Here is a 17,702-nt window from a genome sequence, read left to right as displayed (position 1 = left end):
GTGCTGTAATGAACATTGGGGTGCATGTGTCTTTTTGAATTATGGTTTTCTCTGGATATATACCCAGTAGTGGGATTGCGGGGTTGTATGGTAGTTCTACTTTTAGTTTTTTAAGGAACCTCCATACTGTTCTCCATAGTGGCTGTATCAATTTACATTCCCACCAACAGTGCAAGAGGGTTCCCTTATCTCCACACCCTCTCCAGCATTTGTTGTTTGTAGATTTTCTGATGATGCCCATTCTAACTGGTGTGAGGTGATACCTCATTGTACTTTTGATTTGCATTTCTCTAATAATTAGTGATGCTGAGCAGCTTTTCATGTGCTTCTTGGCCATCTGTATGTCTTCTTTGGAGAAATGTCTATTTAGGTCTTCTGCCCATTTTTGGATTGGGTTGTTTGTTTTTTTAATATTGAGCTGCATGAGCTATTTATATATTTTGGAGATTAATCCTTTGTCTCTTGATTCATTTGCAAATATTTTCTCCATTCTGAGGGTTGTCTTTTCATCTTGTTTGTAGTTTGCTTTGCAAAAGCTTTGAAGTTTCATTAGGTCCCATTTGTTTATTTTTGTTTTTATTTCCATTACTCTAGAAGGTGGATCAAAAAAGATCTTGCTGTGGTTTATGTCAAAGAGTGTTCTTCCTATGTTTTCCTTTAAGATTTTATAGTGTCCAGTCTTATATTTAGGTTTCTAATCCATTTTGAGTTTATTTTTGTGTATGGTGTTAGGGAGTGTTCTAATTTCATTCTTTTACATGTAGCTGTCCAGTTTCCCCAGCACCACTTATTGAAGAGACTGTCTTTTCTCTATCGTATATCCTTGCCTCATTTGTCATAGATTAGTTGACCATAGGTGCGTGGGTTTATCTCTTGGCTTTCTATCCTGTTCCATTGATCTATATTTCTGTTTTTGTGCCAGTACCATATTGTCTTGATTACTGTAGCTTTGTAGTATAGTCTGAAGTCAGGGAGTCTGATTCCTCCAGCTCTGTTTTTTTCCATCAATACTGCTTTGACTATCCGGGGTCTTTTGTGTCTCCATACAAATTTTAAGATTTTTTGTTCTAGTTCTGTAAAAAATGCCATTGGTAATTTGATAGGGATTGCATTGAATCTGTAGATTGCTTTGGGTAGTATAGTCATTTTCACAATATAGATTCTTCCAATCCAAGAACATGGTATATCTCTCCATCTGTTTGTATCATCTTTAATTTCTTTCATCAGTGTCTTACAGTTTTCTGCATATACGTCTTTTGTCTCCCTAGGTAGGTTTATTCCTAGGTATTTTATTCTTTTTGTTGCAACAGAGATCACATTATTTCTGACCTTTAAAATTTTACCTTTATAAATTCTTCTTCATTTTCTTTTATAATTTTAGCCCCTTTTTACAGCTGACTACGTTACTGAATTACTGCATTATAGGGAGGAAAAGGGAGACTTGTGTTTAAATTTGTTAACTTCTCTTACCTGATTTTAAATTGAGGTATAGCTTCTGATTTGTTCCTAGGCTTATGTTGTGAGAGCCAGGTATCTTTTATTGATTGGTATGTAAAGTCTAGTTAAATTATTGAACCATTCAGATTTCTAAGAATTTAAACTTTTTACGTTTTTATTATTTGTCTCTCTCAAAGATTAAAAGGAATCTTAGAACGTGGAAAAGAAGAGTTGGCTGAAGCTGAGATTATCAAAGATTCACCTGATTCCCCAGAACCTCCAAATAAAAAGCCTCTTGTTGAGACGGATGAAACTCCACCAGTAGAAAAATCAAAAGGTAAGGTAGAACTGCGGTAACTATGTTTGTAAAAAGTTTTCCAGTTTAGTTCTGTTGTACAGTATCCTTTTATGTTGTGTGTGAGGAAGAGCTACTCACTGCTCCTGATGTTGTTTAGGAGACCCTTTGTTCACAGCCTTGGAAAATATAGGCAGTAAATACATTTGTCAGCTTTTTTTTTTTTTAATTTTAATTTATTTTTGGCTGCGTTGGGTCTTCGTTGCTGTGCATGGGCTTTCTCTAGTTGCGGTGAGCGGGGGCCGCTCTTTGTTGAAGTGTGCAGGCTTCCCATTGCAGTGTCTTCTCTTGTTGTGGAGCATGGGCTCTAGGTGCGTGGGCCTCAGCAGTTGTGGCACACAGGCTCAGTAGCTGTTGCTCCCGGGCTTTAGAGCGCAGGCTCAGTGGTTGTGGCACATGGGCTTAGTTGCTCCGCGGCATGTGGGATCTTCCCAGACCAGGGCTTGAACCCATGTCCCCTGCATTGGCAGGCAGATTCTTAGCCACTGTGCCACCAGGGAAGTCCCATTTGTCAGTTTTAAAGGAAACGTAGTGTCATAGCTTTATTAATGAAGCCTTTGGAAGATAAACACTTTTACTATAAAGTCTGTGGTTTAAGAAATTTTAATTACATAATCTTGAATCTGTGTATGTTCCTAACACTATACTAAGTGCTAGGTTATTGAGGACAGACTCTTTTCTCTAAGCTGTTACTGAACTTAGGGAAGGATCTACTATCCCCATTTATTGATAAATTAAAATGTCTTGTGAATGGGTTTCAGTAAAGGTATTACAAACAATATTTTTATTGTAATGCCTTTTATGTCTTACTTATACGCTGAAAAGCTGAATTTCCTCTTGAGGAATTCTAGCAGTCAAAGATAGGATTCGGGTTTGGGAGTGCCTGAAATCACCGCAGGCTTTAGTTATCTTGAAGGTAAACTAAATTCAGTTCTTTCAGGGTAAATGGGAAATGGTATGACAAAGGACTGAGTTCTTACCACTGTGCCTTTACATAAGACCTCAGAGCTAGTTACAATTATTGGCAGCTCATCCTAGGGAGAAGGTGGGATTGTTTGTTTTTTTATATACTATTGTTGTAGTATATATTGTAATACATGTTAATATTGTCCAGTTCACTGATTTCTTTGAAATTAGAGGTAAGATCTTATCATATTTGTCTTTTAGGCATTTGCCCAGGGTACCTGGAAAATAGTGGGATTTAAATGTCTATTGGTAAATTATTCTGTTACTCACATGCCACTGCTGATTAGGATGAGGTTAATTTAGGTTTAATCTAAGCAATGCTTCAACACTGTTTGGAAAATAGAACTCTAAAAATTATTATTTATAGTAGCAAAAAGTTGCAAGCCACTGAAACATGAATTAGCAAGAGAATGACTTAAATGATGGTGTGTCCATAGGGTGGAATTTATAAAGCCCCAGAATAACTATTTTCACAAATACCCACTCTTTCCTCTTGCTAATGTATATCATTCAGATTTTAACTTAAATAACTACTTTTTCAGAAAAGACTTCCCTGAGGACTTCCTTTCACAATTAAGTCAGGTACTTCTTTGTGTTTCCATTGCGTCCCTTGATTAATACTATGGTAGCACTTAAAAGAGTACTGCATTGACATTATTGATTGATATGTTGCCTCTGCTATTCGGCTGAAACATTTCAAAGGCAGGGGCTTTTAAAAATTTACTGTTGTAAATTTTCATTAGCACTCACTACAGTCCCTGGTTCATGGTAGAAGTTCAATTACTATTTGTTAAATGAAAAAATTAATGAATTAATGTATAATAAGTTAAATTTAAAATGCAGGTTACACAGCCATATATACCATGATGTCCACTTTGTTTTAAAAGGAATTTTTATACACATATGCACTAGAGCGTGTCACTTAGATGAAATATCAGCTATAATTCAATTAACTAGATCCCTGAAGCTTTTCACCCTGGAAACACTATATAGAGTGGCCTGTATGAGAAGTAACTTGATTGCAAATCACTGCCTGCCCTTGTAACTTTCCATTCAAGACTGGTATTTTTGTTTCTTTTTTCATTCTATTTTACAACCTAAGTCATATGTCTCTCCTGATCAGCAATTTGATATGGGTCTTTTATTGTACCTCTGTTTCATCTGCTTTGGAAAATAACTTCCTAGGACTCTCCAAAGTGAATTTTGTGCTTGCTGTGTAGTCTGCATGGAAGGTTGGGCTATTCCAAACATGCCCTATAGATGTGATGAGAATCTGTTCACCTCTCTTTGTGTAATGCAATAATAGAAAAGCCAAAATGTAATTTTATTGCTATAGATTGGCATTAAAAAAAATATGTATAGTTGTTAGAGCAGTAGTATTATGGGTGATTTATCCCCTCTTTATATGTTTTGCTGTTTTCTACATTTTATCTAATGAATATGTATGTATTAGTTTTATAATAAGAAAAAATGTTTCTAATTTTGTTATTATGGAAAATTTATATGCAGTAATATAAACTCTCTCTGGTGCACAGTCTGTGAGTTTAGACCTTGTATACAGTTGTGTAACAGCCCCTACCACAGTCAGATATAGAACAGTTGTGCTCGTCCTACACTGCCCTGCCCCCAATCCCTCATAACCATGGATGTGTCTTTTTCCCTCTATGATTGTGCCTTTCTCAGAATGTCATATAAATAAAATCATAGAGTGTGCTGCCTTTTGAGGTTGGCTTATTTCATAGAACATAATGCATTTGTGATTCATCTGTGTTGTGTGTTTATCATTAGTTTTTTTTTTTTATTCCACTGTACATGACTGACTTTATTAGAAAGTGCCAACTCACTTTTCCAAGTGGCTGTGCATGTGCATTCCCACCAGCAGTTAGTGAGAGTTCTGGTTGTTCTGCACCCTTGAAAGCACTTGGTATTGTCATGATTTTTTTTCTCTCCTAATAAGTATGTAGTAGTATTTCCTTGTGGTTTTAATTTATATTTTCTCTCATGACTAATGATGGCGAGTGTCATTTCATTTGCTTATTTGCCAACTGTATATCTTCTTTGATGAAGGTCCATTCAGATATTTTGCTCATTTTTAAATTGGGTTGTTTGGGGGGGGGTTATTGTTGAATTTTGAGAATTTTTAATTTATTCTGGGTACAAATCTTATGTTGGATATGTGATTTGCAAATGTTTTCTCCAAGTCTGTGGATTGTCCCTCTCCTGAGAGCGACTTTTGCAGAGCAGAAGTTTCTAATTTTGATGAAGTTCAATATATAAATTTTTTTCTTTTATGATGTGCTTTTGGTGTTATATGTGAGAAATCTTTGCTAACCCAAAGTCACAAAGATTTATTTCTATGTTTTCTTTTAGGAGTGCTATAATTCTATTTATTTATTTTTATTGAAGTATAGTTGATGTACAATATTATATGTTACAGATGTACAGTATAGTGGTTCACAATTTTTAAATGTTATGCTCCATTTATAGTTATTATAAAATATTAGCTGTATTCCCAGTGTTGTACAATATATCCTTGTAGCTAATTTTATGCGTAATAGTTTATACCTCTTAACCCCCTCCCCCCTTCCCTCCTCCCACTGGTAACCCTTCCCCCTTTCTTCTCCCCACTGGTAATTACTAGTTTGTTTTCTCTATCTGTGAGTCTGCTTCTTTTTTGTTATATTCACTAGTTTGTTGTATTTTTGAGATTCCACATATAAGTGATATCATACAGTATTTGTCTTTCTCCGTCTGACTTCTTTCACTTAGCATAATACCCTCCAAGTCCATCTGTGTTGTGGCATCTGGCAAAATTTCATTCCTTTTTGTGGCTGAGTAGTCTCCCATTGTATGTATGTGTATATATGTATACATACATACACACACACACACACACACACACACCACATCTTTATTCATCTGTTGATGGACACTTAGGTTGCTTCCATATTTTGACAATTGTAAATAATGTTGCTATGAACATTGGGGTGCATGTATCTTTTTGAATTAGTGTTTTTGGGTTTTTTTTGGATATATACCCAGGAGTGGAATTGCTGGGTCATATGGTAGTTCTATTTTTAGTTTTTTGAGAAACCTCCATACTGTTTTCCACAGTGGATGCACCAATTTACATTCCCACCAACAGTGCACAAGGGTTCCCTTTTCTCCATATCCTTGCCAGCGTTTGTTATCTGTGTTCTTTTTGACAGTAGCCATTCTCACAGGTGTGAGGTGATATCTCACTGTGGTTTTGATTTTCATTTCCCTGATTATTACTGATTTGAGCATCTTTTCATGTGCCTGTTGGCCATCTGCATTTCCTCTTTGGAAAAATGCCTATTCGGGTCTTTTGCCCATTTTTAAATCAAGTTGTTTGTTTGTTTGTTTCGATGTTGAGTTGTAAGGGCTGTTTTTATATTTTGGATGTTAACCCCTTATCAGTCATATCATTTGCAAATATTTTATCCCATTTGGTAGGTTGTGTTTTTGTTTTGTTGATGGTTTCCTTTGCTGTGCAAAAGCTTCTAAGTTTAATTAGGTTCCATTTGTTTATTTCTGCTTTAGGAATCAGATCAGAAAAAAATAATTGCTATGATTTATGTCAAAGAGTATTCTACCTATGTTTTCCTCTAGGAGTTTTATGGTTAATGGTCTTACATTTAGGTCTTTAATCCATTTTGAGTTTATTTTTGTATATGGTGTTAGAGAATGTTTTTTGCCTTTTCTATTGTGCAGAAAAGAGTTAACTATAGCAGGCCTGAGGCTATTATTATTAGAAAAGCCTGCTTTCAAGTTTGGCCCTTGGCTGACATCTGGGAATATGGCTTTTGAAACATTCCCCAAATGATAAAGTTATTTTGCCTTATATCTGAACTGAACACCTGCTTTCCTTCTGGGAGTCTGGAATTTTGGTAGTTGTAGTTAGGCAGGGAATGCCTACGTGACCAGCCCCCAGAAAAACCTTGAACTCTGGAATCTTAAATGTGCTTTTGTGGCAGAAATATTGTACACACATCGCTGCATTTTTGCTGCTGGAGGGAGTATGTACTCTTGTGTGAACCCTCATGGGAGGGAGAGAGCATGGAAAGCCTGCAAATGGATTCCACTCGTCTTTTGACTACTGTGCCTTTTCCCCACACTGGTTTGGCTATGTGTCCTTACTATACTGTTGTAATGATTCCTAGCTGTGACTGTAACTTTATGTTTAGTCATTTGAGTCCTTCCAGCAAATCACTGAACCTCTAGTAGTTAGTCTTGGGGACCCCTAAACACATACAAATTTTAGAATAAAGGGAAGATGATATTGCTTAAATTATATAAAGTGAACAATAGACTAAGGGGTAAATTTGTTAAGTTTGTAAATTTTGAAGTAATGAATTATTCTACCTTTGTTCTCTTTCAAATATTACACCAGGGCCAGTGTCCTTATTATCCTTATGGAGTAATAGAATCAATACTGCCAATTCCAGAAAACATCAGGAATTTGCTGGACGTTTGAACTCTGTTAATAACAGAGCTGAGTTATATCAACATCTTAAAGAGGAAAATGGGTTTGTATTCATTATTGTAGAAATTAGTTTTGTTAATTGCCTTATAGTAAGTTTAGAAAAACAAACGCTGCTTGTTTGTTGTGGTCAGCAATTTTTTTATTACTTATAATAACTTTTATCTTATTACTTATAATATTATGGACTCATACATGTTACTTATGAAGAGAAAAAAAATTACCTTCTTTGATTCTTGGTACTTGTAAAAGACTTGATATTATTGATTGTAACCATGAATGTTCATTAAACATCATAGAGGGAAAAATTGTAGAGAAAACATAGTATGCAACACTGACTTGTATAAAATAACAAGGGAGAAAATATTTTCCTAGTAAGTAATACAGTATTAGGAATATTGATTTTAATTGAATAAATCTAAAATCTAAAAATAATTGAAGATTTATTAGAATAAATCTAAAATAATTTAAATGGTTATTTTAATCTTTTTTGGAAGAAATTCTCTTAAAAATGTATTGATAAAGGAATTTCTTTAGTGGAAGAGGAAATAAATCCTTGTCAAAATGGAAGAGATTTTTTTCCTTAGTTTTGCTTGGAGCAGTATAGTGGAAAAAAACCAGGGGCCTTTGAAATGAAAGCTTGGGGTAGTCATGTAATCTCTCTGGGCCTGCCTCAATTTTCACTCATTTGCAAAATAAGGAAGTTAAACTAACCAGGGGGAACCCTAATTTTAGTCATTTTCTAAAGTGCTTACATTCTTCTCTTCTATGACTATATTAAATTTTAATTTCATTTAATAGTTAGATAAGGAGTAGTTAATTTTAGTTACTTTTACCAACTTATTTTTTCCTCCTATTTTTCAGAATGGAGACAACAGAAAATGGAAAAGCCAGCCGTCAGTGAAGAGTGACTTGAGCAACTGAATTTAGTATATTGCATAAATATTTTGGATGGAATTTGATATAAGAACTTTTACAGCAAGATTGTATAGTTATGTTGCCTGGACTGGTTTTTACATTTTTAAAATATTTCAACTAACTTTATCTTTTTTGTATTAATTGTAAAATTAGCACATATGTCAGAAATATACATTTGTCCTCCCAAATTAAACAAATTTATTTTATGGTAAAGGGTGTTCCCTCTGGAAATGTTTTTTAAAAAATTCTTAGGCTTCTCTTTGCCAAATAAAACTCTTAAAATATCTGAAATGCAAAATATCGGAGTATTCCTTTAGGAAAAAGATAATATTCATATAATGGCTGACAATTGTAAGAAATTTTAACAGAATTTGGGTGAGATTTATGTTTAATATAAAATATTGCCTATGAACCTGCAGCATATGCAGTGCTTTTCCAAGAAATAATTTTTCTGTTTATTTATTTTGTATTTTAATTTAAGTTGTTTTGTGTGTGTGTTGCCTACTTAAAAGCAGAGTTTTCAGGTAGTTGGGGTAAATTTATGTTTACCCATATTGGATGATGTTATATATACTTTTTATGCTAAAAACTTATTGTTCATTAACTTTTCATGTTGCAAGAGAAGCATGAAGGAGATTGCTTCGCAGACTTGGAAGAAAGAAAAGTTACTGTGTTACTTGTTTTAATCCCAGAAAAGAATCTTGGTCTCCTCATCTCTCAGAAATGTCATGGTTATATGGTGTATATTTGGTGAGTCTTCTTCCTGTGCTGCTTCTGGAAGCTCATAACATGTTGCAAGAAACATGTTTTTTCAATGTTAAATGCTAATTCTAGGCTTGTCATTTTTCCTTGAGTATCTATTAGAGAAGAGGAAAAGCTCTTTTTTTAAATATAGAGATTCAGTATTTTTTATTTAAAAAAAAATAACTGGTGGTTAAATAAGGGTTCAGCAGGCTTTCAATCCAGTGAAATATACATTGTTCTCCTTTATCAACTCCTGTATCATTCTTAGCCCTTGCATCTGCCCTCTCCCCTAAGCTAGAGCCATTTTTATTCCTTACCACTGTGTTTAGATATACACTACTCAAAAGCATGACCAGGCCTTATTAGCGCCTAGACTTGCAAGATTTCAGGAGCTGTAACCCAGTACTCAATTATTGGATCATATTTACTTGTGGTTGAGTTCTGACCTTTTGTGTCTTATCCTTGATACCCATTCAGCTTGTACCAAGTAGGAGTCCCTGCTGTAGTTCTTGATTCAAAAATCTTTTCTTTATAAACCATTTCAAAGACCCTTTTTTTACTCTCAGTTTGTGCTTCCTCCTTTCCCATGTGCTAAGGCCATGCTTGTTGACAGTCTTATCTACATTTCAGTCTCCATTTTTAAGTATTATTTTTGCATATATACTGCTGTTATTGTGTTCTACCAACTGGTAGAATGTTTCTGTGGCTACATTTTGAACTACTGTACAAGTAGTTTTCTATATTATTCCATATATTGTTGGTGGTTAAGATTGTCCAGCAGACTCATTCTATGTGCTTAACTAGATGCCTTTTGAGCACCTAAAATTGAGCTCCTCCTCCACCTCCCACAGAGCATCAAGCTATATATTCTTGGTCTTATCTTGAGATACATTCTACAGCCTTTTGGTGGAAGTGACTGTTTTAGGACAGAAATAGAAAAATGACTGGTAGTTGTTGGCTCTTCTAAAACAGGATCCATATTGAGGATTTACTAGTCAAGATAAGTGGACAAAATTTAAATTAAAAACAAATTATTACCCTTCCAGACTTAATGATTGTGGGAATGAAAGTTACCCTAGAGAGAACAAGTGCCCTTTCAGTTATAAAATTCTGATATCAGTATCATGGTAGCAAAAGATGTCCCTCATTTTTGTCCGCTTGCTCCCCAACAACAACTTGACATCCATCCATGGACAAAAGTGCCTTTGAGGGAGCTGTGGCATCCAGCATCCAATGCCAAGTGACCTGGGAAGGGTGTCACCCACCTGTGTGTTGGATAAATAGGCAGACAAACCTTGGTCTCAGCTGTGGACCCTGCAGTAGCCCATGAAGAGGCTCCATACCCTCTCAGCCACAGTCTGGGAACCCCTGGAAAACACTATCTTAGGCACTCATCCATGGACATGAGAGCCTTGTGGAACTCCAGGTTTCTAGGTGAGAGGTTTCAGCACACCATTGGAGTAAAAAAAAATATGCATCTGGAAGCACTGGAGTAGATAAGAGAAATAGCTTGACTTTACCCACATTACCCTTCCTCCAAGGTGATGACACAGCTTAGGGCCAAAAGAGAGCTCAGCCCATGATTTCTCCTGTGGGGGAAAGTGAGAGTGTGTGAGCGAGCACCCAACTTCCCCAGCTGTATGGAACATTGCCAAGGGGGCTCATTTCTTTATTGCCCCATCCAGAGTACTGAACTGTGAGCTACAAGACAAGGGGCTTGGTGGGAGGGGGTGGGAAGATGCTGGGAGAGTGGCAGATAGGATTCTCAGAGGGCATTAAAGGGATGTGAATCTTACTGTGTTGTAGACTCTATCAAGAAGCCCATCCACCAGCTGCTGGGAACACCTCACCTTGGGTCTGCCCAGCTAGCCCATGGACAACACTCAGTGCTCTGCATGCCTCACCCAGAGACCCCTACCACGCTGTGGCCAGCTCCCTTTGTGCACTGCTGATGGCAGCAGTGAGAGTGAGCTTTGACAGACAGCTAGTGAGCACATGCAGAAAGCTGGATTGAAATTGCAGGCAAGGGTGAAACTACAAACTTGAGGTTTAGCCACCTTTGGGAAAACAAAGAGACGCTGTCAGCACTTGGCCTGCTGTATTGTAGAATCCAGAGAAGGCAGATAAGCTTAAGAATTTTTCCACAAGAGGGAGAAAGGAGCGTGGAGCAGGTGTATTCACAGAAGGTCTGAGATAGCCTCTGAACACCTCGCAGGGCTGACAGAAGGTATCTCTCTCCTACAGGCAGTTAGTAAAGACTAGAGGAGGTGACTGCTACTTCAAAAGCAAAAAAAGCAATACAAAACTTCAAGAAACATGAAAAATCAAGGTAACATGACACCACCAAAAGGATCACAATCTTCCAGTGACAACCCCAAAACATGGAGATCTGCAATTTACTCAATAAAGAATTTAAAATAGCTGTTGACCAGGAAACACAATAAGCTACAAGAAAACAAAGACAATTCAACAAAATCAGGGACAAAAATACATGAACAAAATGAGAAGTTTAATACAAGGAAGTCATAAACCATACAAATTCCTGAGATAAAGAATACAATGAATGAAATGAAATAGAAAATGTACTAGAGAGCAGCAAAAACAGAATGGATCAATCAGAAGAAAGAATCTGTGAAACAGAAGACATAGCTTTGAAATTATCCAGTCAGAGGAGTACAAAGAAAAAGGAATGAAAAGGAGTGAAACAAGCCTAAGTGTTCTATGGGCTACCCTCAAAAGAGCCAGTTGGTGAATTACTGGAGTTCCAGAAGAAGAGAGCAGGAAGGGGGCAGAAAACTTACTTAAAGAAATAGCGACAGGGCTTCCCTGGTGGTGCAGTGGTTGGGAGTCCGCCTGCCAGTGCAGAGGGCGCAGGTTCGATCCCTGGTCTGGGAAGATCCCACATGCCGCGGAGCGGCTGGGCCTGTGAGCCGCAACTGCTGAGCCTGCGCTCTGGAGCCCGCGAGCTGCAACTACTGAGCCTGCGCTCTGGAGCCCATGCTCCGCAACAGGAGGGGCCACCACGATGAGAGGCCCACACACCACGGCGAGGGGTGGCCCCTACTCGCTGCAGCTGGAGAGGGCCCGCGCGCAGCGACGAAGACCCAACACAGCCAAAAATAAACAAATTTTTTAAAAAAAGAAATAATGACAGAACTTCCCAAACCTGGGGGGAGATTCGGATATCCAAGTACATGTAGTTCATATGTCATCAAACAAAATTAACTTAAAAAGCTCCTTTCCAAAATACACTGTAATACAAGTGTCAAAAATCAAAGACAGAGACTCTTAAAAGCAGCAAGGGGGGAAAAGCTAGTAACTTATAAGGGAACCCCCAAAAGATTATCAGTGGATTTCTCAGAGAGACCTTATAGGCCGAGAGAGTGGGATGATATATCCAAATTGCTGAAAGGAAAAAGCTGCCAAACGAGTATTTTATATGGCAAAGCTGTTCAGAAATGAAGGAGAGAGAAAGAACTTTCCCAGACAAAAGCTGAGGGAATTATCACTGCTAGACCTGCCTTATGAGAAATGCTGAAAGAATTCTTCGAGTTGAAATGAAATGACAATAATTAGTAACATAGAAACATGAACATGTAGTGGTAAAGGTAAGTGTATGGTCAAATTCAGAATAATACTATAATATTGTGGAGTATTAACCACTTAACTCTAGTGTAAAGGTTAAAGGACAAGAGTGTTAAAAATAACTATAGCTACAATAATTTGTTAATGAATATACAATATAAAAGAGGTAAACTGTGACATCAAAAGCTTGAAGGGGGTAGTAAAAGTGTAGAGTTTTTGTATGTGATTGAAGTTAAGTTATTACCAGTGTAAAATAGACTGATATATGTATAAGATATTTTATGTAAGCCTCATGGTAACCACAAAGCAACAATCTACAGTAGATTCACAAAACATAAAGAGCTTTCTGAAGCATACCACTTCAGAAAATCATCAGTTCACAGAGGAAGGTAGCAAGAGAAGAAGAAAGGAACGCAAGAAATACAAAACAGCCAGGAAAAAAGATGACATTACTAAGTCCTCACCTATCAATAAGTACTCCAAATGTAAATAGATTGAATTCTCCAATTAAAAGACATATAGTGGCTGGATGGATTATGTAGGCAACTATATGCTGCCTACAAGAGACTCACTTCAGCTTTAAGGACACACATTGGCTCAAAATGAAGAGAGGAAAAACATATTCCATGAAAGTGGAAACCGAAAGAGAGCAGGGTAGCTATACTTAGATCAGACAACATAGACTTAAAGCCAAAAATGATAACAGACAGAGAAGGTCGTTATATAATGGTAAAGGGGTCAATTCATTAAGAAGATACAAGAATCATATATATGCATCCATAATTGAGCACCTTAATATATTCAGAAAATGCTAACTGATCTGAAAGGATAAATATTATCATATTGTAACAATACAATAATAGTAGGGGACTTCAGTACCCTAATTTCAACAATGGATAAATAATCCAGATATAAAACCAAAAAAAAAAATTGGACTGTAACCAACATTACTTAGACCAAATGAACCTAGGAGACATACAAAACATTCCATCCAACATCAACAAAATACTCAATTCTTCTCAAGTACACACAGTATTCTCCAGGATAGTTCATATAGGTCACAAAACAAGTCTTAGCAAATTTAAGAAGGTTGAAATCATACTAAGTATCTTTTGTGCCCACAATGGTATGAAACTAGAAGTCACTAACAAGAGGAAAACTTTAAAATTCACAAAAATGTGGAAATTAACACTCTTGAACAGTCAATGGGTCAAAGAAGAAATCAAAGAGAAATTTTAAAACATCTTGAAACAAAAATGGAAATACAGCATATCAAAACATATGGTATGCTGCAAAAGAGGGAAGTTTGTAGCAATAAACACCTACATTTGGGAAAAAAATAAAGATCTGAAGTAAACAACCTAATTTAACACCTCATGAAACTAGAAAAAGAAGAAACAAACTAAGCCCAAAGTTAGCAGAAGGAATGAAGCAACAAAGATCAGAGCATAGGAAAATGAAATAGAGGCTGGAAAAACAATAGAAGAGGTCAATAAAAACTAAGAGCTGGATTTATTAAAAAGATAAAATTGACAAATCTTTAGCTAGACTAAGGAAAAAAGAAGACAAAATTATAAACGAAAGAGGAGACATTATAATTGATAATACAGAAATACAAAAGATGATGAGACTACTATGAGCAATTATACGCCAACAAATTGTATAACCCAGAAAAAAATGAGTAAATTCCTAGAAGCATACAACCTACCCAGACTGAATCATGAAGAAATAGAAGATCTGAGCAGACCAATCATGAGTAAGGAGATTGAATCAATAATAAAAAAAATTCCCAAAAGGAAAAGCCCAGGACCAGATGGTTTCACTGGTGAATTCTACCAAACTTTTAAAGTAGTAATGCGAACACTTCTCCAACTCTTCCAAAAAACTGGAGAGGAAACACTTTCAAACGCATTCTATGAGGCCAGCATTACCCTGATACCAAATCCAGATAAGAATACTACAAGAAAATAAAACTAGATCTTATGGATATAGATGCAAATTTTTCAACAAAATGTTAGTAAACAAAATTCAACAGCAAATTAAAAAGTGTACAATGATTAAGGTGGACTTATCCCTGCGATGCAAAGATGGTTCAACATATGAAAATCAGTAAATGTGATGTGCCATATTAGTCGAATAGAAGATAAAAACCATATAATCACCTCAATAGATGCAACAGAAACATTTGATAAAATACAACATTCTTTTGTGATAAAAACACTCAACTAATTGGGTATAGAGGTAACATCTCAACATAATAAAGGCCGTATATGAAATGCTCACAGTTCACAGCATACTCATTGACGACAGGTTGAAAACTTTTCCTCTAAGATCAGGAACAAGACAAGGGTGCCCACTCTTACCACTCTTATTCAGTACAGTACTAGAAGTCCTAGTCAGAGTAATCAGGCAAGAAAAAGAAAGAAAAGGCATGTAAATTGGAAAGCAAGAGGTATAATTGACTTTGTTTGCAGATTACATAATCTTACATATAGAAAAATCCTAAAGATGCCACAAGAAAAACTGATAGAACTAATCAAAAATTCAGTAAAGTTGTAGGATACAACATCAACATATAGAATTCAGTTGCATTTCTGTACACTAACAATGAAATATCTGAAAAAGAAATAATAGAAATTCCATTTACCATAGCATTAAAAAAGTAAAGTATCAGTACTTAAGAGTAAATTTGACCAAGGAGGTGAAAGATCTACACACTGAAAGCTATGACACTGATGAAAAAAATTGAAGAAGACACAAACAAATGGAAAGATACCCCATGTTCATGGATCAGAAGAACTGATATTGTTAAGATAGCCATACTACCAACAGCCATCTATAGATTCAATGCAATCCCTATCAAAATTCCAACGGCATTTTTACAGAAATAAAAAAAAAAGCCCTAAAATTTGTATGGAAACACAAAGCAATCCTGAGAAAGAACAAAGGTGGAGGCATCACACTCCCTGATTTTAAACTAAATACAAAGCTACAGTAATCAAACAGTATGGTGCTGGTATAAAAATAGACACATAGACAAATGGAACAGAATTAAGAGCCCAGAAATAGACCCTTGCATATATGGTCAACTGATATTTGAAAAGAGAGCCAAGAATACTCAATGGGGAAAGGATAGTCTCTTCAATAAATGGTGTTGGGAAAACTGGATAACCACATGTGAAACTGGATCCCTAGCTCATAAAAATTAACTTGAAATGGATTTAAAACTTAAACACAAGACCTGAAACCATAAAACTCCTAGAAGAAGATATAGGGGGAAAAGTTCCTAACAATGATTTTTTGGATATGACACCAAAAGCAAAAATTAATAAGTGAGACTACATCAAGCTAAAAAGCCTCTGCACAGCAAAAGAAACAATCAACAAAATGAAAAGGCAACCTTACCTTTGGAATGGGAGAAAATTTTGCAAATTATATATCTGATAAGGGGTTAATATCCAAAATATATAAAGAACTCATACAGCTCAACAGCAGAAGAGGGACTGAAAGACATTTTTTCCAAAGAAGATATACAAATGGCCAACAGGTTCATGAAAATGTGCTCAACATCACTAACCATCAGGGCAATACAAATCAAAACCACAATGAGACATCAGTTCATATCTGTTAGGATGGCTATCATCAAAAAGATAACAAATGCTGATGAAGATGTGGAGAAAAGGGAGCCCTTGTGCTCTGCTAGTGGGAATGTAAATTGTACAGCCACTATGGAAAACATTATTGAGGTTCCTCAAAACATTAAAAATAGAACAACCTTATAATTCAGCAATCCCACTGCTGGGTATATATCCAAAGGAAAGGAAACAGGATATTGAAAATGTACCCGAACTCCCACGTTTATTGCAGTTTTATGCATAATTGCCAAGAAACAACCTAAGTTTCCTTCAACAAATGAATGGATAAAGAAATTGTTATTGTATTATATATATATATATAATATGTATATATATATAATAGAATATTATTCAGCCATAAGAAAGAAGGAAATCCTGCCATTTGCAATAACATGAATGGACCTTGAGTGTATTATGCTAAGTGAAATAAGTCAGAGAAAGACAATTACTGTATGATATCACTTATATATGTAATCTACCAAATCAAACTCAGCAAGAGTGGAATGGTGGTTACCAGGAGCTTGGGGGTGGGGGAAACAGGGAGATGTCGGTCATAGGATACAGAATCCAGTTATAAGTCAAATCAGTTCTGGGGATCTAAGCACAGCATTGTGATTCTAGTTAGTATTACTGTATTATATATTAGAAAGTTTCTAAGAGAGTAGATCTTAAATGTTCCCACCACAAAAAAGAAATGGTAATTACATGACGTGATGGAGGTGACAGCTAACCCTATGGTGGTAATCATTTTGCAATATAAAAGTGCAGTGTATCAAGTATACACCTTAAACTTACACTATGTTATATGTCAATTGTATCTTAATAAAGCTGGGGGGAAAGAGTCTACTGACTAAAAGCTCTTTTATTTTTGTAATCATAGTATAAGGCAAAATTTTCACAATCCTCTGATAATTGCATGGCTTGTTTGACAAACTATTACAGTCATAAATACTGTGATATTTTACTCCAAAAATTCCAGTTTATATGGAGATTGTTCAAAATCACTGTGTGGACATGTGCAAACCTCATTAATACATAGACTTATTAATATATGGATTGACACTGGTATATCATGCAAGTATTAAGAATAAGACTGAAAAATACACAGCTTAGTTTTAGAGGAAGGTCACCAAGTGTTTGAATTCTTGAATACTGCACTTGTATTCCTGACTTTACAGTACTAAGGTGCCCTTAATTGAGGGCAAAACAATCTACAGTACTTTGGCCAACTTGTTTTATGAGGCACTGTGTTATTTGCTTTGTTATTTCTGGAATATTTCAATTAAAGTCACCAGTATAATTGCACAACGTGTAGAGAACAAAAGTGTCCAGATGCTAACTTTGTTATGGAGGTACTGCTCATATGAGCAAATCTAGAAATTTCCATATTATTGTAAAGATTTGAAGCACTAGACTTAATTTTGAGATCTCCAGGATCTGAATTTACACTTATTAGGTTTAATTTCATTCAGATCTATTTCCATGATTAAAATGAACATATTAGACTGAACCATACAAAATTGCCATTTTTATATTCAAAACAAAATTGAATATTGGC

The 17,702-nt window shown here is 35.8% G+C and overlaps 1 protein-coding gene across 5 annotated transcripts in view; it reads left to right on the top strand.

The window, feature by feature from the left end:
* INTS13 (integrator complex subunit 13) overlaps positions 1-17,702 on the top strand; it is a 66,468-nt gene that overhangs the window by 24,144 nt on the left and 24,622 nt on the right. For 4 of the 5 annotated variants that reach the window (XM_089919976.1, XM_089919977.1, XM_089919975.1 and 1 more), the window contains 3 exons: positions 1,635-1,774; positions 7,173-7,308; positions 8,127-17,702. The exon at positions 8,127-17,702 is cut by the window's right edge. In XM_089919976.1, coding sequence (XP_089776102.1) covers positions 1,635-1,774; positions 7,173-7,308; positions 8,127-8,166 — 316 coding nt within the window. In that variant the 3' untranslated portion in view covers positions 8,167-17,702. The remainder of the gene's footprint in view (positions 1-1,634; positions 1,775-7,172; positions 7,309-8,126) is intronic. The other variant, XR_016394806.1, reaches the window with a different exon arrangement.

The sequence above is a fragment of the Delphinapterus leucas genome, chromosome 11 (genome assembly GCF_059928025.1).
Source record: "Delphinapterus leucas isolate spDelLeu-1000000601 "Yukka" chromosome 11, BTC_Dleu_Yukka2, whole genome shotgun sequence".
Lineage (NCBI taxonomy): Eukaryota > Metazoa > Chordata > Mammalia > Artiodactyla > Monodontidae > Delphinapterus > Delphinapterus leucas.
The sequence above is the reverse complement of the archived record's forward strand: the minus strand, read 5'-3'. Positions and strand labels throughout refer to the sequence as shown.